Source organism: Pyxicephalus adspersus, chromosome Z (assembly GCF_032062135.1).
Source record: "Pyxicephalus adspersus chromosome Z, UCB_Pads_2.0, whole genome shotgun sequence".
Classification (NCBI taxonomy): Eukaryota; Metazoa; Chordata; class Amphibia; order Anura; family Pyxicephalidae; genus Pyxicephalus; species Pyxicephalus adspersus.
This window is the reverse complement of record NC_092871.1, coordinates 17,225,665-17,251,799: the sequence shown is the minus strand read 5'-3', so window position 1 is coordinate 17,251,799 and position 26,135 is coordinate 17,225,665. Positions and strand designations below refer to the sequence as shown.

At 38.3% G+C, this 26,135-nt stretch overlaps 1 protein-coding gene across 2 annotated transcripts; it reads left to right on the top strand.

Moving 5' to 3' along the window:
- The first annotated feature begins 144 nt into the window (after positions 1-144).
- Positions 145-21,135, top strand: SUPT5H (SPT5 homolog, DSIF elongation factor subunit). 2 transcript variants are annotated; one of them, XM_072429392.1, is made up of 30 exons: positions 145-264; positions 2,461-2,557; positions 3,094-3,256; positions 3,348-3,413; positions 7,045-7,056; positions 8,434-8,503; positions 8,600-8,668; positions 8,754-8,819; positions 9,007-9,037; positions 9,125-9,193; positions 9,903-10,154; positions 10,999-11,088; positions 11,332-11,402; positions 11,482-11,587; positions 12,481-12,574; positions 12,686-12,822; positions 13,829-13,984; positions 14,816-14,962; positions 15,350-15,496; positions 15,599-15,724; positions 15,819-15,900; positions 15,987-16,115; positions 16,268-16,370; positions 16,745-16,872; positions 16,964-17,069; positions 17,315-17,473; positions 18,299-18,467; positions 18,847-19,050; positions 19,856-19,951; positions 20,660-21,135. In XM_072429392.1, the coding sequence occupies exons 2-30, from the start codon at positions 2,477-2,479 to the stop codon at positions 20,798-20,800; spliced, it is 3,270 nt and encodes a 1,089-aa protein (XP_072285493.1). In that variant the 5' UTR covers positions 145-264; positions 2,461-2,476; the 3' UTR covers positions 20,801-21,135. The 2 variants fall into 2 exon arrangements, with proteins under 2 accessions (XP_072285493.1, XP_072285494.1); XM_072429393.1 differs by lacking the exon at positions 7,045-7,056.
- Positions 21,136-26,135: the final 5,000 nt, after the last annotated feature.

Sequence of the window (26,135 nt, the reverse complement as noted above, 5' to 3'; positions counted from 1 at the left end):
TTGAGAGCCTGTTTAGAGCTGGTGATCAGACATACAGAATATCAGCATGGGTGTGACGCCCTATCTATTGTCAGCTCTAAAGGAAAAATTCCACAGCGCTCAATTCTAAATCCTCAACTATTTTGGTCCTTGTTGCTACGGCGACGCGGCGTCACTTCCGGCGCGACGTACTTCCGCTCACAGAGTTGCTTAGGTGTGTGGTGACGTAACTTCCGTCCTGGACGGCGCTTCTTCGGTGCGGCGTTTAACTCTGGTGTACGAGCGGTAAGTGACTGGACTGTGTATTTTCGCGGCTAGGCTGTGGAATATGATAATGTGTGCCTGTGGTGTCCGTACGGCAGGGGAATGGACCATGCTCCCCCCTTCCTATCCCAGGACAGCTACCCTGAGACCAATATGGGGCCTACTACTTCGAGGCTCCTCCTGAGAATGCTCACCCAGGCATTTATAAATGATACAAGTGACCCCTAATATCCTGCTTGTCATGTGTTGTGTTTTCGTATTAGGTTTCTTGGTCATATAAAGCACCCCCTTTTTCTGCAAGTTTGGTTCCTCCTGATGATTTCTTGTCAATGCAAGGCAGAAGGAACCAAAACAGCCAAGGGGGGAGGGGGTAATGCTGTTCCACACACCTGAAAATGTTGAATCCTGGGTGTCAGCTGCATGGTGAAAATGTAACAAATGGTGACATGGGAAGATCTGTAAGATGTGGATTTACCTCCACCACTGGGTCACCCTAAAAAGAACATGTATTGGTTGAAGGCAGCCATGCAAGGCAATGCTACACCTCTCCTAGCTGCCCAGACCCAGATTTTGTGGGAAAGAAGGGAAACATGTGGGCAGCACGGTGGCTCAGGGGTTAGCACTTTTGCCTTTGCTTGGTCCTGGTTTCCGCCCACATTCCAAAAACATGCAGTTAGGTTAATTGGCTTCCCCCAAAAGACTTCTGACATATGGCTATGGTAGGGACATTAGATTATGAGCCCCTTTGAGGGACAGCTAGTGATTTGACTATGGTCTTTATACAGTGCTGCATAATATGATTTCTCACAATCTAATGTCCCTACCATAGTTAAATGTCTTTAATCTCCCTGGCGGTATTCCCGAGTGTGGCTCAGGATTAATTTTCAGTTCCAAAAGCGGTAAACCTGAGCCACACTCGGGTGGAATTGCCAGGGAGTTTAAAACTCCTACCTGATTCCAGCGGTGCCCGCGGCGTCTGCTTCCACTGGCAATGCCGGCGCTTCTGTCGCGTTGCGCTAATGGTAACCACTTGGCCAAACAGCTTAGCCAGATTCTGACCATCAATTATTTTATCTTCTGTCAAAGCAGTGCTGCGTGGTTTAGGCAATAGATAAAACAGTGCTTCATTGATGGGGTTGTGTGGTTGCTTTCTATATTATTCTAAAAACTCCATTTAGTATAAGCGCTTATATTTAACATTGAGCTGTTCAGTAAAGACTGATGCTGCACCTTCTTCCTCCGTCTGTTTGCAGGAGGCTGGTATAGAGGCAAAGCAAAGTAATGGGGAAAAGAAGACATTGTGTTTTATACAAAACTGGATGGATGATTTTTTTTTTTTAAGATTTGTAAGCTGGGTGGGAAGAAGCTGTAGGTGGGTAGTAGCGTCTGTATTGTGACCCAACTTTTCAATAACCACCCAGGTGGTGCGCCCAGCTAAAAGGTGCTGGGGAGAACACTGTGAACCCCTAACAGCGGTTAATGGACTCTGGAAATCGATTTGGAGCTTGCTAATTATGACTTGGGTACTCTAAAGAATCAGCCCACCAATACTATTTTACTTTTACCTAAGGCCTTGTAGACTTTGTCAGTTTCTGAGCTTGTTTACTCCAATAGTAAGTTTACTACCTGCTTTAACTTCTTACTTCCACAACGGAGTCTTAAGTGTTCTAGCTCCTTTTGCTGCATATTTATAATCCAAAACGAAGTATTTGAAGTATTATTGTTCAGTGGGCTCACCTTCATGCTTCAATTTATTTTCTATACAACTAGAGTACCAGCAAGATATAAAGGGGAAGGGTGGTATTAGAAACTAGTCAGGCTGTGCTGCATGCACATGTCTACATGCAGAGCAATGACTGCATATTATAAACTGGATTTATATAGCACCAACATATTACGCAGCACTGTGCATTAAATTAAAGTAGCAAGTGACAGTGACACCGGAAGAGGAGAGAACCCTGCCCTGATGAGCTCACAATCTAAGAGGAGGGGGAAGTAGCATTATTGTGTTGCTTTCCTTTATTGTACAGTCAGAAGGCTGCAAGTGGGGACACTAATGTGTTACTAAATGCATTTAATGATGTGCTTAATTATTCAAGTCCACATTTGTGTTTGTTTCCAGTATCATTTCTTTTAGATGTAAGTGAGCATGTAGGTCAGTAGTAACCTTCATTCCTAGGACATCACAAATATGCAGTCCTGTTATTTGCATTTCAGCACTTAGCGGAAGAAAATGTCAGACAGCGAGGACAGCAATTTCTCCGAGGAGGAGAGCGAAAGGAGCAGTGAGGCTGAAGAAGTAGATGACAATGAGGTGAGTGGCTATGTTACTCAAATATTTTAACGTTTGCCTCCCATATATTTTGAATTTTTTTTTAGTTGTAGAGTTTTCATTTTCCTGTTCACTGTTTTATATCTTTCAGCATTCCTGTTGTTTATTGGCCAAGCTTAGTGATGTAGTTTTCCCACGGCTGTGTTGTTCAAAACACTGTGAGGGTAATTTACGAAAGAAATTCAGGCTGGTTACTTAAAAGGTAAATTATCATCATGGTTTAGCCAATGTGGTGATAAATCAGGTTGAAAAGAAAACCCAATCAAGTGAAAGGAAATCCAAAGGGATAATTCACTTTTCTACATGAACAGCCTTTATTTCTGTAGTAAGTCAGCCCCAATGTGAGCGATATACACAAGCTGCCAGTGTATACTCCAGATCATTGTTTGGCTTCAAACAATGTGTTATTTTCAGCCAGATGTCAGAGGAAGGTTTTTGTATATGGTTTCTTGCACAGGTGTTTCAATCTGTGTCCTTGTCACTAATGTCCTTTTTTTTTTTTTTTAATGTTTTCACAGGAAGTGGAGGAAGAAAGGGCCAGTGCTGCAGGCAGTGAAAAAGCTGAGGATGAAGAAGTGGAAGAGGAAGATGAGGAGGAATATGATGAGGAGGAAGAAGAGGAGGATGATGACCGTCCTAGAAAAAAACCCAGACATGGAGGCTTTATTTTAGATGAAGCCGGTAAGAGCCTTTGACCATCTATAGATTGTAAACAAATAACCTGATCTTATGGTTTTCTTAAGTGTTAATCAATCTTCTTGTCTCCCCACAGATGTGGACGATGAGTATGAAGATGAAGATCAATGGGAAGATGGAGCAGAAGACATTTTGGAAAAAGGTAGTGTTTTATTTGGGTCTGGAATATTCTTGTATGAGTTTTGGCGTGCATGTATTTTTTGTTTGTTTTTGTTTTTTTTTAAGTTCTTAAGGCCAGTAAGTTTTTCTAGCACATGAAGAAACCATTAGTTAATAGAAGATACTTGTTTGTGATTCATGTCTTTTTGGTTTCATGTCTAAAAGGTGCCTAATTTCTTGGAGTCTCTTGTTTAGTTTTTACAATTGCATGTTCTCTAGTCTGATATTATAAACAGACCCTGTAATTTGTGTTCCCTTGTCCGTTTTATAGGTTTCTGATGCTATGTCTCATTGTCCATTCATTAGCATTGATTTCTGTGTCTCTGATTAGATTTGGGCTTTAGGTGCTGAGTTGTGTAGTGGCAACTTGGTGTTCTCTTTCTAGTTATAGCTAATGCAGAATCCAGGCTCCAAGCTTTCCAATCTGATCTCTGACTAGTAAGACAATATTAGGAGCAGTCGTGTATTGGCAGTAATACCTAAAGTCTTTTAAGTTAGGTGCCAGAAAATATACATTCAGCATGTAAGTTACCTGGGTGCTAGGATTTGATCAAGCCTGATCACAGTAATAGGCCAGGCAATATTTAGGCGTCAATTAGCCAGCGGTTGTCATGAAAGCTACACTTTTCTTGGTGATGATGACTACTTAGTAGCTGCTGGTTTAGATTGACTGGCTCCTGAATTCTACAATAATTTGTTTATCCTAGCAACCTTCTGTTTGTGTGTGAAAATTGAGTGTCCTTTCCTAAGTGTATCTGATGCCCTTTGTATGTGTTTAGCTGCATATTTCAGTACTTTCTAGTACTACTTTTGTAATTTATATTTTCGGGCTCAGGAATTACAATATCAAAGTATAACTGACTAATTGTAGACATTGACTTTTGGCTTATCTTTTTAATTTACTGCATGCTTTCTTTCAGTATCTGGTAATAAATCTTCTTGTATGTGATACTTTAGCTGTTGTATATATGTTATTACATGTTTTGTTTAATTCATTACTGCTGTTTTCAAGTAAGATTTCTCTTTCCTAACATACGTGCAACACACAGACAATCCCCTGTTTTCATGTTAGGCCCTTTTATTGCTTCATGTGATTCATGGCTCTCTTATATATGTGTTTGTGCTTTTGCAAATGTGTAGTAGTGTAGTGCAGGTGAAAGTATTAGCTGTCACTCTTGATTAGGATCCTACATTTGCAAGCTGTTACTTTTACTTTTTTTTTTTTTTTTTACTACCACAGATTTCTTGCCTTAACATTGCTAAAAGCTTTTTATTTGCAATTTTATTACAAATGCAGTATATTTGTAAGATATCCATTTTTTTGCAACTTGGTGGTATTCGGCTGTACAGTAGCTATATACATACCAAGACTTAATTTATTACAGCCACGGCTCCTTTTGAGAGAATATTTACAGTCTGTGGTCTACTAGTGGAGGGGTCTAGAAAACTCAAAATTTAATCACAATTTTTTTTGTGACTTTAAAAAAAAAGTTATTAATGTGGAAATTTCCATTACTTCCTTTCCTGTAACTTCCTATCACCTAAATGAGATAAAAAAGGATGTTTTAGTTCCGTAGCCTCTATGACCATTTGGTTGGAGGAGCCGTGCCGAACGTACAGTGATTCTCCATGAAGACAGTTTTTAATTGTATCTTCAGTTAAGATGAGAAAAAAAAACAGCTGCATTGAAACATTTTTGAAGTGGTCATCAACTAAATGGGGCAGAATTATTCAATTCACATGAAGTTATGCTGCATTGTAGTTGGATGACACTCATTGTAAGTTAATGATGCATGTGAACTGTGGTGGTTGTTGAGGTACACAACTAACCAGTGTTTGGGAAGTGCTAATGTATTTTTAGTAAATCGGAGAGCTCTGATGTACATGTGAACTGCAATAGATGGGTTCATGATCTGGAATGATCTGTGTGTTGCCTGTATTTGCAGGCACTTCAAGCATTTAACCGCACCTTTTACCTTTTCCATCTACAACCCGCATCCACTGTCCTGACAATCTTACTCGGGTCAAAGTTGGGAAGAGTTGAAACCTCTCTGATGGTTTGTGTCTCCTTTAGTCCCAATTTTGGGACTAAGAGAAGCAAGATAAAACCTCTCACTCTTGACATTTGTCTCCAGAACTGGTGACTCTTTTTGGAGATTTTTGTTTGTTGGCAACTGTCTACGGTGGTGGTTTTGTTTACTTTCATTTCTGCTTGCTAATGTTATAATCATCAAGATAACATTCTAAATCCGGAACAGATAGCAATAAAATCTAAAAATGTAAAATCCTTCAATAAAATCTAAAAATAAAATCCAAAAATGTAAAATGCAATAAAATCTAAAAATGTAAAATGTTGCAAAATTAAAAAAATGAAAAGCTTGCAAATGGTTAAAGCTATTGCTCCGTGCTAAACTTTCTCAGGAACTGAGACAGCAGGGTCCCTTAGGTGGCTGGTCATGTGATCTTTCTGAGTTGGGTTATGTACACACATCAGATAATTCTTGCCTGATATAAACAGTTGGGCTCATCTCAGGTGAGAATCAGACATGTGTACAGAGATGGAGAGCACAGCTGGGTTGCCACTTGCTCATTTTCCTCCCTCCCCTCTCCATAGAACGGACCGACGATGTGTGTGCAGATCCCTTCTTTCTTACGCAGCCTTAGCTATGTGATCTTCCAAAGGGCTTAAGGGTAATCCAGTAAAGGCACAGCTAACCAGTTAGTAGCTCTGCCTTAGCATTGCCATTGATTGCATTATTGACTGCCAGAGGGTCTTGGAGCACTAATTTCTTGAGGAATGTGTTTCACAAACTCTTGCCAAAAATGACTTGAATAGAGCAGGATTGTCAGAGCAGGTGGATGTTGCCTGAATTTCAGTCTGCTTTAACCAGATTTCCAGTTTAGATGAAATTACTTTCCAGGACCCATCTATGTAGTAAATACTTAAAACCTGGGTCAAAAGATCTGGGCATCTTCTCTACCTCACAGTGGAGCCCTAAATTAAACTGGAAATGTAGTTTAACAAGTCAGTATGCCCTTATGATGTTAAACTATTGTATTGAGGTTGGAACAGCATCTATATAACAATATTCTTTCATGAATGTACTGTTTACATTTAGCACATATTGACATGCAGTATGCTTCCCTGTGTGCTTTAGTACCATGTTTGTTATTAACCACCTCAGACGGAGCATATGCAGTTTGCTTGTCCTGTATTGTCAAGTAGAAGGGAACACGGGGAAGCTGAGGATATTTTGTTTGTCTACTTACCTCAGTACAGTGTTTAAATATTATAAGCAGACTGTTATGTCAAACCAACCCTATGTGCCGTCTCCCTTATGTTATCAATACTCTTGTCTTTCATATCATAGAGATCAGTGTGTGCCTTTTTGTTTTCTTATTCTCCCTTACACTCCAGCACTGCTTCCTTTTGTTTTGTTTTTTTATAATCACCCTTTGCAGCCTACCTGGCTCCTTGATTCATGCTTCTTTTTTGTGCCATATATTATAATTTCTCCCTTTCCCCATTTCCGGTCCCTCATCTACGCCTCGTGGTTGATTTTTGCCGCTATGTTTTGCACCATTGTGTCTTGGCTTCACCATCGTACACACAGAGGAGATAGAAGGTAAGTTATCATACCAACCCATATCAGACCAATCATTGTGGGTTAGCGGTAGTATTTGTTTCCCATAGACTATTAATATTGGGTGTTTATACAACTAACAGTTCCTGCTCCCCTAGCTCAGCATATCTTCCCAAAAGCTTGGGCAACTGCTAAGTTGTAAAGTGAATCCAGCTCTGGTATGAATGCACCAAGCTGTGACTTGTTTTCTATTCATGAGGGTACATGGAAGTTCTTACCAGACAGGGCTACTAACTTACAGGTAACATAATTATTAGCTTATTTCTGGAAACAACCATACTGCTTTCTGCTTGGGATCATTTCCAAATGATCATGTGACTCGCCAATTGCCAACCGGTGGTCCATGAGAAAATCTTTGTGGTCTGCGGCTCTGGCCGGTGCTCCCCCCAGCAGAGTCTGGAGAAGTACCACGCTAGAGGAGGCGCACCGTGCGGCCAGAGCCACAGACCATGCCCCCCGTATTCAGGCTCAGGGTGGTGGGCGTAGTGTCTCTAGAAGGGTTCTTGTATCATGATGTCACTTTGGGGGACGTTTCTTCCCCTTTAAATGACACACGGCTCCCCACGCTGCGTGCTCCGTAAGTCCGAAAAAGGTTGGCAACCACTATTTTAATGCGCCTGTCTGGCAGATAGTTATCTTCTACTGTGAGAGAAGAGAGTTGTTGTCATCCTATCTGTAGTCTTAAAAAAAAAAAAAAAAAAAAAAATAGGGGGAAGGGGAAGCAAAACTAATTTTTATGTTTGTGTTGCATCAAGTAGGTAGAATGTATCTAAACAAATATATTGCAACTTACTAGTCCTTAAATGGCTTGGTTATATTATTTGTCATGTTCAAGTACAAAATTACTAGTTCATCTATCAAAAATTCTGTGTACTTTTCACATTCTGTACACTGAGCTAAGCTTCTTGTCTTAGTGGAAACAACACTGTTTCTCAATATTTCCAGTAGGTGACCATTGTCCGCCTTGGAAGAAAGTTTCTGCTAGTATCATTGAGTTAAAATATATTATAAAAATAATTACATGGTGATTGAACTAGTAAGTTGCAATATATTAAATCTTGGGATTGGGATCTTGTTTTTAGGTTTAAATACGCTTTGATAATGACCCAATTTTAAGTTTTATTTGACATTTTATTACTGGACTTTGAGATAACCTAGATTACAGATTTCCTAATACCAAATTGACAACATTAAATGAGTTCAGATACCAGAAGACCAGTGGCATATTGAGCCTTTCCCTACTATTTATAATGCCTGTCTGACCTCTTGTCATCAGTTAGTTTAATAGGTGCTATGGACAGATACGTAAAGAATAGATCACTTTTAGTACTGTTATATAACAATGTACTTTACCTACAGCATCGAATATCGACAATGTTGTTCTCGATGAGGATCGCTCCGGGGCCAGGCGCCTGCAAAATTTGTGGCGGTAAGTGTTATGTGATTTAAGGATAAGTATTGCATAAAAGCGTCCTTCACATTGTCTTCTGCAGATTGTACATTGTTTTTTTTTTTCTTTTTACAGAGACCAGAGAGAGGAGGAACTTGGGGAGTATTACATGAAGAAATACGCCAAGTCATCTGTCGGCGAGCAGTAAGTCTTTTTCTTCTTTGTCTGTGGGCTTTTTTCAAAGTGTTATGTCTCTGTTGGTGCAAAACTTCTTTCTTTGTCTTCCCAGTATATACGGAGGGTCTGATGAGATGTCGGACGACATTACACAGCAACAATTGCTTCCTGGAGTCAAGTAAGGACAATTTTCTACAGGCTTTGGCTTTTCTGATCACCTACCATAGCCTAGCTTCTATATGTATGACTCTACCAGATCTACTCTAGGTTCTTCTTTTTAATGTTTTTCCCCGATAATTCTGTAAAACTTTTACCAATGATCAAGTATTTTCAGACCATTGTTAATGCTTCCTCTCTCTTTGTAGAGATCCAAATCTGTGGACAGTGAAGTGTAAGGTAAGTGTCACATTTGCAGTGTTCAGAGATGAAGAAGATAGATGGCAATGTGCTTTTATTTATTAGCATTTTATTTGTGTCTCCTAGATTGGAGAAGAACGTGCCACAGCGATTGCCCTTATGAGGAAATTCATTGCTTACCAGTTTACAGATGCAGTAAGTGTACTTAATTTATTTGTTTTTCATTCCACCTGTATATCTGCTTACAAATCATTTCTTTATGTGGTTTCTGTGGCTTTCAGACAGATAAGTATTGCCTAAAGCCTGTTCCCTGTGTACTTTTTTAGCACACCTAAAGTTGGTATCAACTGTATATGAAAGTAATTTTCAGTTGAGTTTCCCCCATCTAAAAAAATTTCTCAATCATGTGGGGCCGTTGTTTCCAATTATCAATTCCCTAGAAGCCACAATTGGTTGTCAAATATTAACAAATTTGCCTCAGAGAAACAGCCAAATTTGCACAAGGAAAGTTTGGACAAGTGTCTGAAGCTTTGTACCATATGCATGCTTTTTGAGGAAGCCACCAATTTCTCTGGTGAAGAATTTTCCTTCTCCATGTGTTAGTAATGGCAGTGCTTTTATTCTCCACCAAAGAATGTACAGTTTGTTAGATTTACTGCTTTATAAGCACATTAATTTGTTGTGCTATTTAGATGGAACCACAAATCGCCAAATAATGCAAATATGACTTTAGATCTGCAAATTGCATGCAGATAAGTTGAAACTCTTCATTTTGAATTGGGGGAGAAATTGCTTTTGACTTTCTAACTAGTATTTTTTGTTGTGTTGAAAAAATGTTTTTGATAGCATTGCTTACCCCCTGGCTTCTTTTCTTATTTCATCTCTGCTTTTTTCTGATTACCAGCCACTTCAGATAAAATCTGTGGTTGCACCAGAACATGTCAAAGGTTACATCTACATTGAAGCCTACAAGCAAACTCATGTCAAGCAAGCCATTGAAGGAGTGGGTAATCTGCGCATGGGCTACTGGAACCAGCAGATGGTGCCCATCAAGGAAATGACTGATGTATTGAAGGTGGTGAAGGAAGTCACAAATCTGAAGCCTAAGTCTTGGGTTCGGCTTAAAAGAGGCATTTACAAGGATGACATTGCCCAGGTGATTCTAAAAAGCTCTCATTACTGTGTGAAATCCATAGTCTGTCGGGACTGAAAGGTTTTAGTCAGTGGAGCTTCTATTGAAAGGCACAATTGTGAACAATAAATAACATGACAACAACAACCTGACAAGATTTAATTTTTACTGAAGTCTGTCTTTTTATTCAATTTTTTTTCTTTGATCAAGGTAACACACAAACCTGTATTTAGGTCATATTTATATTATTCAATTAATTAAAATGGCTTTTATATGTCCTTACTATTTGAGTTTTCATGAAACATTACTTATTGAAATGTAAGCCCTTTTTATTTAGTGAACTCTTAAACCACTACTTTTTTATATTTTCTAAAAAAACAAGCTTTCTTTTATTGCACACTATACCACCAACTGATGGTTGTCACGTACAATAAAATTGCGATGATATCCTGTGTTCAGTCACTCCTGTACATGTTTGCAGGATTCTATAATGTCTCTGATCCTCCCTGTAAAACCATCTTGCTCAGTACACACTTCTGATCCTCAATTCTAAACATTTATTGCTGGGCATTGCACTGGTAAGCATGTTTCTGATGCCTAAGTTCGGCCCATGTCACACCAGCAGTCCCATTTCTGTGACAAGAACAGTAACGGACCACTTACCATGTGTGTGTGTGCTTATTCGCCAATGTGATACTCAAGTGTTCTAGGCCAGCAGGGTAGCAATTCCATTATTTTTTTATTTCTTTTTTTAATAGTTTTTTTTTTTTTTTTAAGTTCCAGAGCTTTTGCAGGGAATGTCTTTTTTGAAATGTAGTCTTTCTCCTTTTGGTACTTTAGAAGATAACAAATTATTTTTTTTTTACAGGTTGATTACGTAGAGCCCAGCCAAAATACAATCTCCCTAAAAATGATACCACGGATTGACTATGACCGCATTAAAGCACGAATGAGTCTGGTAAGCAGAGCAGCATGCTGGTATCTATTTGTCAGAACTGTGTGCATAAAGTTATTTTATTTTTTTATTTTTTTTTTTCCTGACAATGTTGTATAGGGGATGGAACAGGTTTTGGAATCACTGTAGGTTCTTCTGCATCTTCTGGGGAGATTTTTACCTGTCCTGATAACAACATTGTCATGGTAGCAGGAAGTAAAGGGTAAATTACAAGTAAAAACTGAGGGTTTCTTTTTATCTTTACAGAAAGATTGGTTTGCTAAGCGAAGGAGGTTCCGAAGACCTCCTCAGAGACTATTCGATCCAGACAAGATCAGGTAAAACTCTTGACTATTAATGATAGGTCATTCACTAAAACCTAGTATCTCACTAATAACTTTCTGATTGTTTCTGCAGAACACTTGGAGGAGATGTTTCCTCTGACGGAGATTTCCTTATTTTTGAAGGAAACCGGTACAGTCGTAAAGGTTTTCTCTTCAAGAGCTTTGCCATGTCTGCTGTGGTATGTTATCTTTTTAATTTTGACAAACCATCTCCAGTACCCATTTCCTAAAGCGGAACTAAAGCGAAAATAAAAAAATCACACTTACCTTTAATCCTGCAGATTCCTCAATGGCGCTGGACCTTTCCACAATGTGGTCCCACGCCATCCTGGAATTTTCACACCAGATCTCGCCCTGCGCAGGTGTGAGATCGGGTGACTTAACCTGCTGTAAAGGGGAAAAAAAAGAGCCAATCTTGCTGCACCTTTTGAGAACGCCATCTCTTTACCTTTGGTAAAGAAAATGCCCCTTCTACTCATGCCCAAGATCGGAAATGCGCAGAAAACGCAGCCAAGAGCCTCCAAGGATACATGCATTAAGCATGCGTCCTTATTTAGTCTTGATCTCCACAGGTGTTGCACTTATAAAAATAATTAAATTTTATTTTATTTTTTTTTTTTTTAAAAGGGTTGTTTACCCTTTTATGTAAAGTAAAAACATTTTAAGTTTAGGTCTGCTTTATAGTAATACATTCTGACCCCATAGAAAGACCCTGCAAGACCCATCCATTTGGATCAAATTTTACACAAAGAGTTGTATAACGGGTCTCAAAGGCCAGCTGTACCCACTGTGACCTCAACTTCCATTACTAATTGTATAAATGATGGGTTTTTTTTACAAGTTTTGCTTTAACTGCAAAGCAGGTCAAATGCAGCTGCTCTTGATGAGGTCTTGCAATATGTGAGGTTCTTTCAACCCCTACAAAAGCAGATCATCTTATACATGTGCTAAGAATTTCCCTCTACCACATAAAAGAATAGTCAATGAAAAATTGACATTTATAAAAAAAAAGCTCTTATGTGTTAAATGCAAAAAATTCATGTGGTGTTTTTATTTTTTTTTTTACTCTCAGATTACAGAGGGAGTGAAACCAACTCTCTCTGAATTAGAGAAATTTGAAGATCAGCCAGAAGGTGTTGACCTGGAAGTTGTAACAGAATCAACAGGTACTGAACAGTTGTTTTCTTTCTAATTATTTTTTCCTGGTCATCTCTTGATGACTAGCAGCACTTTTTTAGTTAATTTCCTTAAGTTGCAATCCCTTGTGTTATTTGCAGGAAAGGAACGAGAACACAGCCTACAGCCTGGTGACAATGTTGAAGTCTGCGAGGGTGAGTTGATCAACCTGCAGGGTAAAATTCTCAGTGTGGACGGAAACAAGATCACCATCCTGCCTAAACATGAGGACCTTAAGGTAACTTTTTGTTTTTAGATAATATTACATTTTATTTATCAGGATGTTTTTAGATGAGTGGGGTTTGGTCCACAGCTAATAATCAGGTTTATTACCTATTGCAAAAACCTCAAAAAAATCTTTAGGGAGGTGTAGGGATTGCCATTACTGCTTCTTGTTTCAAAAGTGCTTTTTTTCTCTTTCGTCAATACTTTGTCTACCTTTGTGTAGCTAAAACAAGCATTCAGATAAAAACGTCTGACTTGTCCAAGTCAGTTTCTCAAATTTTAAAAAAGCTCATTTGGTCAATGTACTAACCAGACATCTTGGATTTTTATAGGAAGTTTGCTTTATCATCCCCCATGTGCTTAAGATATACCTTGATAAACCCTATCCTTGTTCTGCAAAGAGTAACATTGCATTCTTAAAAAAGGATTTGAAAAAAGATTGTGACCTATTAAGCACTGATAGGCCTAAAGTAAATCCTAAAACGAAGGCTAAAATAAGGCAGCTGAAAAAATTCTAATAATTCTGCTTGACACTACAATATTTGCTAGGAAAGGCAGCCAGTTCAGTTTCTGAGATGATATTATAACTGGGTAATTAAAGAAGTCAAACAAAATCTGTATTCAGAAGCTACCTAACAGACTCTGTTGGAGGTAGAAATTTTTATTTATATTGATGATGGAGTAGTATTACTGCATTTCCCATTCCTCCACTCCCTGACAAAATCTCAAGATCAGTACTCATGGCTTGCATAACTGTTCAAACTCTCTAAATAGTGGGTCAAGGATAAGGTTAATAACCTGGAATCTGCACCTTCATACCAAGCCAGTTTGCAAATTTTCTTCATGAAATGTTGCTATAAGTAGATCTTATTGCTTTACTGTATTGGTTTCCAGAACAGATTTAAGTCTTTGTGTTTTTCTAAACAGACTGCAAACTGTTTTTTGATTTGCTTTTAAATAGGACCCATTGCTATTGCTTTGGTCTCTTGTGTAAGGTTCCTTTTTTTTCTCTATAACAGGACATACTGGAGTTCCCAGCCCAAGAGTTGAAAAAGTATTTCCGCATGGGAGACCACGTCAAGGTCATTGCAGGACGCTATGAAGGGGACACTGGGCTTGTAGTGCGCGTTGAAGAAAATTTTGTCATTTTGTTCTCTGATCTTACTATGCATGAGGTGAGTTATTCACTGTAGGTTCTATAGTTTTACTAAATATGTAAATGTTTTCCTTACTACTTTTGGCACTTTGTTGATAAACCGGTCATGATTCGTTATCCAATAAATAGAATTTTTGTGTTTGTTGAAGAATACTTTTCACCCATCACATTGTTTTGTTGCTGTTGCCAACGTTTATGGTACTACAATCTATTGGTTGCAGATGGGGGTTGCCACAAGAAGAGGTTACCCTGCCAGTAGGAGCTACCCCCAATTTGTTTTTGTATTTGTTTTTCTCTATACTTGGCATCCTACTACTACACGTGGAAGTATAACCAAATAGTCTTGATTCAGGCAGTCACCTTGTATACTTCTTTATATTTATATTTATATGCATCTAACCTTTGGAAGAAGCATTGTGTGCCACAAATTTAAGTCAAAGATACAGTATACATCACATCTATGTGGCATGCATGAGTCAATTTACTCTACACTTTGGTGGTCACATGCTTCGTTGTTGGCAAGTGAAAGTAAAAAAATACCAATGTTTAGCATGCTTTAGCTATTTATGGATCTTTGAATTGGTCTTTAAAGCAACTTCTGAACTCTTAGGAAAATTTAGTTTTATAATTGTCCACATTTGTAATACAAATTTCAGATTCTTGTATATTACCAGTTTATCTAATTCAATCTTGGGTAAATTCTTAGCAATTTTTAACCTTTTAAAGTTTTTTTTCTGGCTGAAAATAGATGGTGTGTATAAAATAGCTTTAATTTACATTTCTGTTCTGAACCTTTTATTGCATTTCTTATTTTCAGTCTTCTGTAAACCATGTTGTTTTCTCTATGTAGCTGAAGGTCCTCCCCAGAGATTTGCAGCTATGCTCGGAGACTGCATCTGGTGTGGATGTTGGTGGGCAGCATGAATGGGGAGAGCTGGTTCAACTTGACCCTCAGACAGTGGGAGTGATTGTACGCCTGGAAAGAGAGACATTTCAAGTGAGTACAGAATAAGGTTCTCACAAGCCAAGCCAACAAAGTAAAAATGCACTGTTTACCTGTTATATAAACCTGGGTTAGAATGGAAGAATGAGATGGTGCATTTTAATCTACGTGGGCTGTGTTTTTGAGTATACCATTTTTACAAGGACAAATATTTAAAAAAAATAATTTTTTAATTTTGTTCTCAGGATTATTTATGTTGTGCTTGCTGCAGTTGTCCTTCTGTCCTTTTTTTTTACTTTTCCCATATTTCCTATATTACTTTTAAGAATCCTATGCACACTTTGTGTGACAGATTATCCCATAACCTAACCCCATCCTTTATTATATAAAGCAACATTGCTCTATTGCCTCTAACTTTTTTTGTTTCCTTCTCACACATAGGTCCTTAATATGCATGGTAAAATAGTCACAGTTCGGCATCAGGCAGTCACCAGGAAGAAGGACAATCGCTTTGCTGTTGCTTTAGACTCTGAAGAGAACAATATTCATGTAAAGGACATTGTCAAGGTCATCGATGGTCCCCATTCGGTGAGAGTGCTTTCCACTTATTCAGCAGTCAAATCTGATGACTGTGGCTATATACTAATTCTTTGATTTATCCTCATAAATGTTGTTTACTTCTTGCTTTAGGGCCGTGAAGGTGAAATTCGCCACTTGTTTCGGAATTACGCCTTTCTTCACTGTAAGAAGCTGGTGGAGAATGGAGGGATGTTTGTCTGCAGAACACGCTATTTGGTTCTTGCTGGAGGCTCCAAGGTAAAAAGCTTTGGAAGTAGAAAGTTCTTTGCACCAGAACCAAAACCTTGTACTGCATGTTTATAAAACACCTATTGGTTCTTTTCTTCCATAGCCTCGAGATGTCACAAATCTCACCTTTGGATTTGCCCCGATGAGCCCTAGAATTAGCAGCCCAGCTCATCCTGCAGGAGGAGGTAAGTATCTGTTTAGAAACAATAATTCTTGTTTAAAACCTCATACATTTGGCAACTCATTGCTTCTTTAACAAAACCTTCCACAGGACAGAGAGGCGCTATGGGTGGAGGAGGAGGAGGAGGAGGTGGTGGAGGAGGACAAGGAAGAGGAAGAGGCCGAAGAGACAATGATTTAATTGGTCAGACTGTCAGAATTTCTCAAGGTCCTTATAAAGGTCTGTATAAACTAACAAACTAACATAACAGAAATACTTCATATTCTGCAAACTATAAGTAGCTTAACCATCTTATTCTGCAAGGAGAAAATGCTAGAACTTGCACCAGTACACTGCCTTTTTACTGCTAACCATGCTTTCCTCTCTTCCAGGTTACATTGGCGTTGTGAAAGATGCCACAGAATCCACAGCTCGTGTTGAACTACATTCCACTTGTCAGACTATCTCTGTGGACAGACAGCGCCTCACAACAGTGTTAGTAATAACCTTTGGAATGTTTTATAGGCAGCATCAGATAGATAGATATAAAGATTTTTTTTTTTTTTTTTGCATGTAATGTTGGTCCTGTATGCTGTAGAACAGTTATCAGAGAATTGTATCTTTATCACTAGTTAGTAGTAAACTGTAACTCTAAGTCTCTAACGGTATAGGTTGTTTTTATTTTGCTTTTAAAAGTGAAATCATGCATGTTTCCTTGGTGAACCTAATCCTCACCAAGAAGTGATTGGTGTATCTGGGATATTTGTTGTCAGTAGTGTGTGTTGATGAAGTGTCACCAAACTATAGAAGACTGTTTCAGAAAATTAGGAATAGCATAATGTATCATAACATGGACTTTTTTCTTTTAGTGGTGCTCGTCGTGCAGGAGGAATGACTTCCACTCATGCCAGGACTCCAATTTACGGTTCTCAAACTCCTATGTATGGTACTGGCTCCAGAACACCCATGTATGGCTCACAGACTCCTGTGCACGATGGTAGGTTTTGCCTAGCTCCATGTCTGTTGTCCTTAACGTATATCTGTGAGTCCATGTTCTCACCGTAATATCTGGTATTGCCTTAATACAGGAAGCAGAACACCCTACTATGGATCCCAAACTCCTCTACATGATGGTAGTCGAACCCCTGCTCAAAGTGGGGCCTGGGACCCCAACAACCCCAATACCCCTTCCAGGTACCCATGTTGTACTTTTGTACATATATTGTTTCTAGCCACTGTAGTATGCAATTGCAAACACAACTGTCATACCAGTCATGCCAATGCATCATGCACTTGCCATAAAAGCACTGGGTATTGCAAGTTTAACATACCTTCTAGGCCTGATGCATATATTTTATTTGTTTTTCTTTACTTCCTTTACATTTGTTGCTTAGATTATGGTTAAGGGAATTGATAAACAATTTATTATTCATTTTTAGGGCGGATGAAGAATATGACTATAGATATGACGATGAGCCATCTCCGTCTCCACAAGCCTATGGAGGAACCCCCAACCCACAGACTCCAGGTTATCCAGATGTGCCGTCTCCACAGGTCAATGCCCCTTACCACCCGCAGACGCCTGGTACACCTGCCATGTAAGTAGAAACTCGCCCTGACATATTTTTGTGAAGGTTTCAATTTATCTGGGTCATGTTAAAGTAGTTTGGTCATATTCAATTTTTTCTGTAAAATTGACATTCTCAGCTTGTTCCAGATGTTTTTGTTTTCAGTTCTAATAAGTATTATATAGAACACCATAGAGCAGTGTTTCTCAATTAGAGTTCCTCCAGAGGTTGGTAGGGGCGCCTTGAGCCATGAGCAACTTTTAGATCACTTTAACTTACACCAATGACCTTTTTGGCTATCTGTAAAGGTGATATTCTTTTCACTACCCAGCTGTGTAGGAGACATCCTTTCTACTGACCATCATGCTAATGTACTGTGAGCCATGATTATAATAATTCAGGAGTTCCCAGAAAGGCCTGAAAGTTATTTCAAGGATTCCGCCATGTTTAAAGGTTGAGAAATGCTGCCCTAGAGTTTTCTAAACCGGCACATTCTGGCATTTGTTTAAAAATCTTTGCACCAGAATCAATGTAATGCTGCTCTTACCAGTCCTTAGTCAGTAGTTTGGTGAAGTCAAACCAGTACAAGATAATTTTGTAAACTTTTTACATTCATGTTACTCAGGGTTACAATTGAGCATTTGTCTGCACCCTGGACACAAGTTGCTAGACTACAATTCCAGATAACAATATATACCTCTGTATCTATAAGTTAAATAGCAATTCAGCATTATCTATTAAAATGACTTTAATTACTGTAAAAACAAAGGCAGGAAAGAGGTTTTAAAGAAAATTGTAGGAATTATCTGGCATCTTCCCAATGGTTATTCACTGTTGTCCTATCATCTATAACAGGTACAATACAGACCAGTATTCTCCCTATGCAGCTCCCTCACCGCAGGGGTCATACCAGCCTAGTCCCAGTCCACAAAGTTATCACCAAGTGGCACCAAGCCCTGTGGGCTATCAGAACACCCACTCCCCAGCCAGCTACCATCCAACTCCATCACCTATGGCTTATCAGGTAAGTTCTTACACTCTCAACTCTTTGTCAATGAGTGAAAAGTTAAGGTTATAAAGTTTCTACTGAATGTTCACTTTGTGCTGTTCTTCAGGTCTCTCATTTCCTATCCTGCTGGTTACAACAAACCCCTAATATGTACAGAGAGGATGTTTGTGTTGATCTAGTTTTATTAACATGCACAGCGCAAATAAAAAAAACTTTGCTCTCTGTATACATAATTTTTATTGTTTTAAGCTCTCGTTATTTTAATTGGAGACAAGTAAGTAAACAACAAAGTATGCAAATCATTTATAATACTGTATATTGAGTAGGAAATATTTCTATCTCTCCTCCTCTATGGTAAAAAATGAAGCTTTGTATTTTTTCTTTTGTCTTATAGGCAAGTCCTAGCCCTAGTCCCATGGGTTATAGCCCCATGACCCCAGGTGCACCTTCCCCTGGAGGGTACAACCCACACACACCTGGCTCCTCTATAGAACAAATCTCAAGTGACTGGGTAACCACAGACATTCAAGTTAAAGTGAGAGACACATTCCAAGACAACCAAGTTGTGGGACAGACCGGGATCATTCGCAGCGTCAGTGTAAGTATTCTGTGGTGCAGAAATATGGTCTCCCAATAAAATAAATGGCCAGTCCCTCCAAAAGTCCCAAAAAGCTCAGTTTTTGAGGTTAAGGTAAGGGGATGAAAATTGTTCCCCCTGCAGAAAGTAATCTGTCTCTGGTGGGAAGCTTGCACTTGTGTCATGTTTGCTCACATGTTTGTAAGGAACAGTTAAGTACCCAATAACTGTAGCACTACCTTGCCTCCTGAGCTCTGCCCATATGGTCTTTAATGGACCCAATCCAGCAGCTTATGTTTGTTACAGCTGTGTTTACCCTAAAATTTCCCTTACTGAGACTTATTGCTCCTCTTGTAAGCTGTATCTGATAACCAGAGTTTCTTGCCTTCCTAGGATACCATGATGGCAATTCTATGACCAGAGGGATCTTATCCCACTTGACACCTTATCTGCAGTTATAAAGGGGTTTGTGTCCCATAGTTAGGTTGTATAGGATTATGTCACACAGGTCCAACTGTTAATCAAATCCCTTTCCTGTCCAAAAAGTCAGATGATAGAACCTGAAGTCTGGTGTTGCCTCCACCTATATTCAGAACAACAGCTTTGTTTTATTGGGTAGCAAAAATATCACCCTTTCTTTGATGTCCTAATCTATAATTGTTTTTTTATTTCCCCTAATTGTCTTGATGTGGTTTAGGCTTTGAGAGTTTCTCAGTGGCTGCTTGCAACTTATATTGCAGAACAGTGTAGACTACCAGCTGTTTAGGGGTAGTGTGAAAAGTCTTTGGTGAGGGTCTCTGGTATAATAATGTCTCTTGAATTCCAGGGTGGCCTCTGCTCTGTTCTACTGCAAGATAGTGAAAAGGTGATCAGTATCTCTGGGGATCACCTAGAGCCAGTAACACCAACCAAGAACAGCCGGGTAAGTTGTGTATAATTTTTTTTTTCCCTGCAAAGTTATGTATAGACTCAGGCTTACTGTTGAGGAAATGTATATGGGTGTTGTGCTAAACATTCATTAAAGAATATGCATGTTTTTGAAACCCTTTGCAGACTTTCTAAAATTACTGGTTTCCTTGCTTATTGCTGTATTGTAGACTGTACTGGTATCCTCATGTATCAATTTAATTCAGATATCCTTTTTTAGTAGTTAATTTAAACCCCAGAATTCCATCAGACGTGCATAATCTATGATCTGGTAGGAAATTGACTTGCAGACTGTACATCTAAAGGATGTCAGCACTGAGCTGCCTTTTAAATCATAATATCTGCTAGTCTTAGGCTACCTACACACGTTAGATTATTCTCGTCCAATAATCGGCTCTGGGCTGATATCAGACAAGAATCTGACGTGTACATCGCTTGTTCATCGTTCATAGATCCATCCTGACGGACCTACTAACCATCATAATTAAAGTGAAGGGGAGAGAGCACAGCAGGCAGCTGTTCTGTCGTTCTCCCCCTATCCTCTCCATTGAGCAGAATGGTGCTGTATGTTTCAGTCGCGAACATTCCTTCTAACAATGTGTTCACAGCCTTAATCTTTTCTGCAAATATTTACTTTTCTATATTACTGCATTTTGAAAGTGTGAATTATATTATAATATCAATGGCCTGTCCTCCTTTACAGGTGAAAGTCATTTTAGGGGAGGATCGCGAGGCAATGGGCATTCTTCTCAGTATAGATAATGACGATGGCATTGTACGTATGGACCTGGATGACCAGCTGAAGATTCTTAATTTACGCTTCCTGGGGAGACTGGAGTCCTGAGGATTCTAACATTACTTCTGTCCTGGTAGAATGAGCCTACCTTTACCTCAGCAGATTCCAGGAAAACAGAGTATAGACCTGGCTTTGTGCACCCCACGGAAACCAACTATTTATCCAGGACAATAAGGAGTTACGGCAGACCTGGGTATCTGTCTGCACTTTTTTTCACATCTTCTCTTACAACATATGTAAATTCATGATAGTAAGTTTGAGAGTTTGTGTTTTTATTTTACTTATCACCTGTTTTCTGGTATATCAGATCATCTTGTGTAATACAGTGGGTGAACCACTATGTAATATTTAAATAATGTTGTCAATAAACCAGATGGAAGGTGTCTGTGTTCCTTTCTTCCAATCAATTTTATAGTAACCGTGCATATCAGGAAAATTAAAAACAATGTAGATCAAAAGATGGAACTTGGACATGCATGGACTCAATAGCAAATAGCATGCATGGACTCAATGCAATAGCAAAACTGTTCATTTAACATTGCACAATTCCTTTTGGTCAATGTCAACAACAGGTAATGGGCCTGATTTAGTAAAGCTCTCCAAGGCCGGAGAAGATTCACTCATTCTGGAATGGATCTGGTCCATGATTCAAAACATTTGCTAGCAAATAGTTTTAAAAAATCCATTCCAGGCTGGAGAGGATACACTTAATAAATGAGTGTGTCCTTTTTATCATGATTTTCTATAACTTTTTAAAATGAGAGTTCCAATTGCAATACCAATTCCCAAAAAATATAGTAAGTGGTACTTTGGTCCCCTAAAGACAGCAAGAATTTAGATGTGGGTGTGCAACCATGACTGTAGTTACCCAGGTGGGGTATTTACTGGGTTTAAGAACAGATTAAGTGTGATCCTAGTAAACTGCATAAAAGAGTGGGCACCGATAAGGGTTTCACCTATGATGGGGTATACAGAGACCACCAGGTAAACCTTTATTCAATGCCCTGGGACAAGGATTTAATCAAGAATTGTGACATCACATTCAGAATTGTGTGTTTTTTAATTCCAGGTTTTTCTTTAAGCCTAGCTATAGCCCTATTATTGCACTGGCATGGGAAAGGTTTGGAACATTGTCAGGTTTTAATTGCTTTCTGAGCTCTATTTATAAAGGGAGAATACAAATTTTCCAGTTTCATGTGTTCCATTGGAAGTTATTGTTTCCCACCAGGTAATGATAGATTCCCCATTTTCTAAATAGGACTCTATGGGTTAAAAGATTTTTTTTTTCTATGTCCCCTTTGCGGAGGAATTTCCCCTCCCTTTCTGCACTCTTACCCAATCTCACATCAAACTGGAAGGGAAATTTCCTTAACAAGGACACATGCCTATGAGTATAAAAGTATATTTACAACAATAATCACATATACAATTATGTATCCCAAACATATAAACACACATATATACACATATAAAACATACACACATAAAATACAACAATACATAAAAGTCCCATAAAGCAATGGGGTGCCCTCAATTGTTTTGTTTAGACACTGGGATCGATCTTAACCCAAAACAACAGCAAGGAGGTCATAATAATCCACTGATAAAAATATTAATACATATGATTCACATTAGTGCATTGCCTTTTTGATATAGGTCCTTTAAAGTCCCAAAAATTCCTTGTTCAATTAGAAAAATAATATTTATTTTGTAGGGGTAGTGACACAATGAAATCGAAATGATATTAGACATCACCCATTTTTGGTACTGCAATACCTGTTAGCTCCTAACCTCCTGTGCTCTTTAGGTTTTCAATGAGATCTCTGTGTTATCAGACAGTAACAACAGTGCAATGAGCGGTAATAAAATTCTACAGAAGCAGGAATGCTCTTGGATTTTTACATGATACAATGTTGCGGAGAGGACTTGGTAATGATCCTTTTATCTAAAGAACGGATGCACAACTGCTACAAAATATTGTGGTTCTGAAATTTTCCATTCTCTTCTGTGGAATCCCTATAGGTTTCTGCCAGGGCTTGCTGTGAGGGGGTTTCCTTAAGTAATTTGTGAGCCTCAGGTCAGTTTAACTGACACCAGTGATTCTTTTTTTTTTTTTTTTTTCGTCACTGTAAGGGTGACATTCTTCCCAATGACCACCATATTATTGTGAGCTGTGGACATAGTATTTATATCAAGGGAAGTTTCTTTATAGCCTCGACCATGTTAAAAAAAAAAAAAAAGGTTTAGAAACGCTGGTTTAGACTATAGCTGTAAACAAGTTTGGAGAATAGAAAATCCTTGGTTGTTACTAGATGGGAATGTGGGATCAGAACCAATAAATAAGAAAAGCTCACAGAACTGCAAAGAGAAAACAAACCTACCAATTAGTTCCAAAATTTGATTTCCTTACCGATATGTTATGTGGCCCATTTACCATCGGGTATAGGGGAATCCAATTCTCTCTTCCTAAATATTTTGAATACTATACAATATGGGGGAAGACATCATCACCCAGGATCAATGCAGAACACTAAAACTTCATATATAAACATCTCAGGATGTAACAACCTGTTTGACAGAGGAACTTGTCTTTCAAAAATAGGTAACTTCAATAAAAAAAAAAAATAAAGATTGAAATGTAGTCATGATGTTTTTTTCCTTTCCAAGCATAGACAAATGTTCTCCCATTCCCTCTCCTGTACTTTCCATACTTCTGGTCTTCTACAACCAGGTGTGTAGGTGAAACATATTCCTCCTGCTCTATTGAGTTATGGCTCATAGTTTACCTCAATCTGTAGCCATGTCTTCTTACTTCTGGACTGTAAACTCTTTTTAGATGTCCTCACACATTACTGAAGACCAGACAAAGTAATGATAGAGCAAAAATTAAATATAATCAGAACCTTCAAGGCACCTAAAAAATATTAAAATAGAACACTAATAGATCATAACAACAATACGTTTATTACAAAGTGACAATGATTTAAAAACTATTGGATTAATTTCTTAATAATAATTCCATTGCATCCCCTAAAAGAAATTATACTCTACTCAAAACGTTTTGCACAGTCCCCATTATGTTGTGTTTTTTTGCTCTAACTGAAATTCTAGGAAGTAGCATAGTATTATGAATGGATGATTTGAATAATATGGAGAAGCTGTTCTTATTGTTCTCTAAAGTAATGACGTCACAAGCAGCAGTAAACATAAAAGTGAAAGAGGCTTCCCTCCCAAAAGAGGCGCTGCAAAAAAAGAAAAACGAAAAAAGATTTTGGAAGTTTTTTTTCTTTAATTGTAGGGGAATTTGAAAATCAATATTTTGCATGTAAGCAATGTCTCCTAGATCCATTTTAAGAACAAGTTTTACTTCAAATGACACTCATAAGGATCAGAGTACAGAAAGCCTGTCTACAAGAGAAGAATTTGTTACATTTGTAAGGGAGGAGTTGGCTGTATGAAAGGTGTAGAATCTTTACAATCACCTGATGTCATCATGACATGTCTAGAATGGAAAGTGAGTGCGTGGCAAAAATTCCCTCCTCAATACAGAAAAAAGAAACCTTTACATCATGAAAAGGAATGTTATTCTGCCCTGGAGTGATATGAATAAAATAAATAAAATGGGGACACTTCACATCAACCTGCAAACCCACACTGAAGACAAATAGTGAAAAGAAAAAGGTGAGAGACTTCCAATAAATATATAAATCAAATAAATATTTTATATCAAACTATTTATATAGTGCCAACATATTACGTAGCGCTGTACAATAAATAGGGGTTGCAAATGGCAGATAGATACGGACAATGACACAGGAGAAGGAGGGGACCCTGCCCCGAAGAGCTTACAATCTAAGTTGGTGAAGCAGCATACAATAGGACAGGGGATATGGTAATTGCAGATTGTGTATATTCTGCACATTGACAGTATAATCACCATAAAGCAATATTAATATGCAGGTAATGCTTTTATATTCAATTCTTTGGTAAAAATCATTTGATATTTCTTGAAAATCCTTTAATTTATCCTTTAGATCAGGGTCTGTAGGATTACAGATGTTACGTAGAGGGCATTGTATTGCCTTGTCTTGATTATCTAATTGTGGTTTCCATTCAGCCACAAGACTTTAGCAATGCCATCCTACACCAGCACCCGCAAGACACGGGGGATTCAGAGAGGGTCAGATAGCCATGAAAGCAGAAAGGTAAAAGATTTTGTGTGTATTTATGTATATGTGTGTGTATTTGCAGTGTACTATATGTGTATTTTAATAATAATGGAGGTGCTGTTTGCTGGGCTCTATATATTTGTAACCCCTACACTCAGTAGGTTACATACACCTGACCCTTGCACTATGAATGTTACATACACCTCAACTAAAAATGCCTCCCATTGGTGTTTGTGATCAGCAATTTTAGGTTGAAGGAAGCTGCAAATCGGAGCTGGTTTATCAGTAGGGATTTACCTATAGGCACCAAGGAAACAAATGTTGGTTTTTGACCAGTAAAGCAAGCAAATGCGATCACAGCATAAGTTGGCACCAATTGTAAACCTAAAGGCTCCAGTGATAGAAATCCAGTCCACATGGCAAAATCTTTTCTCCATTCATAGCACCTTCACATATCAAATCACATTCTACTCGTTTTCACTTGTTTTTTCTCATTACACCTTTCCAAGTGAAAATCCATACTATATGGTTACTAAAATGTGAGGCATGCACTATTTTCATTTTTTTTTTTACCCTCATGAAAATGATTTCTTTCAGTTTACACAATGTAAATGAATATATCACATGCATGTTAAATGATTCATTCATGCAACATTTTTTATGTAAAAGGTAATTCGCAAAACACACTGAAGGTTATTTTTATGGAATTAAACATTTATATAGCAGTGACACCTTCCACTGTGATCTATATAGACGTGACTCCGGTTTCCTTCCACATTCCAAAAACATGCAGTTTGGTTTATTGGCTTCCCACCAAAATTGACTTTAGACTGTATTAAAGACATATGACTAAGGTAGGGATATTAGATTGTGAGCTCTTTTGATAGACAGCTAGTGACATAACTAAGGACTGTATAGTGCTGTGTAATATGTCGGCGCTATATAAATACTGTGTAATAATAATAATAATTATATATGAATATTAATGATAATGTCACTAGATGTGTCCCGGAGGGGCTTACCATCTAATGTGCCTACTATAGCCATGTGTCATTATGGCCAAATTTTTGATGGGGGGGGGGGGGGTCATTAAGCTACTTATATATATTTGGGATTTGGGGGAAGGACCACTGCAGAGGATTACTTTCACCATTATTTTCACCCTGCACAGGGAAGGCTCAAGTTCACTTTTAAAATGAAATTCTGGGATCCCT

What these genes read in the sequence shown, in the direction of transcription:
- SUPT5H (XM_072429392.1), top strand. Translation starts at nt 2,477, where the DNA reads ATGTCAGACAGCGAGGACAGCAATTTCTCCGAGGAGGAGAGCGAAAGG. An exon ending in GCTTTGCCATGTCTGCTGTG is followed by an intron (nt 11,588 to 12,480) that starts GTATGTTATCTT and finishes TTTTACTCTCAG; the next exon opens with ATTACAGAGGGAGTGAAACC. An exon ending in ACGCCTGGTACACCTGCCAT is followed by an intron (nt 17,474 to 18,298) that starts GTAAGTAGAAAC and finishes CATCTATAACAG; the next exon opens with GTACAATACAGACCAGTATT.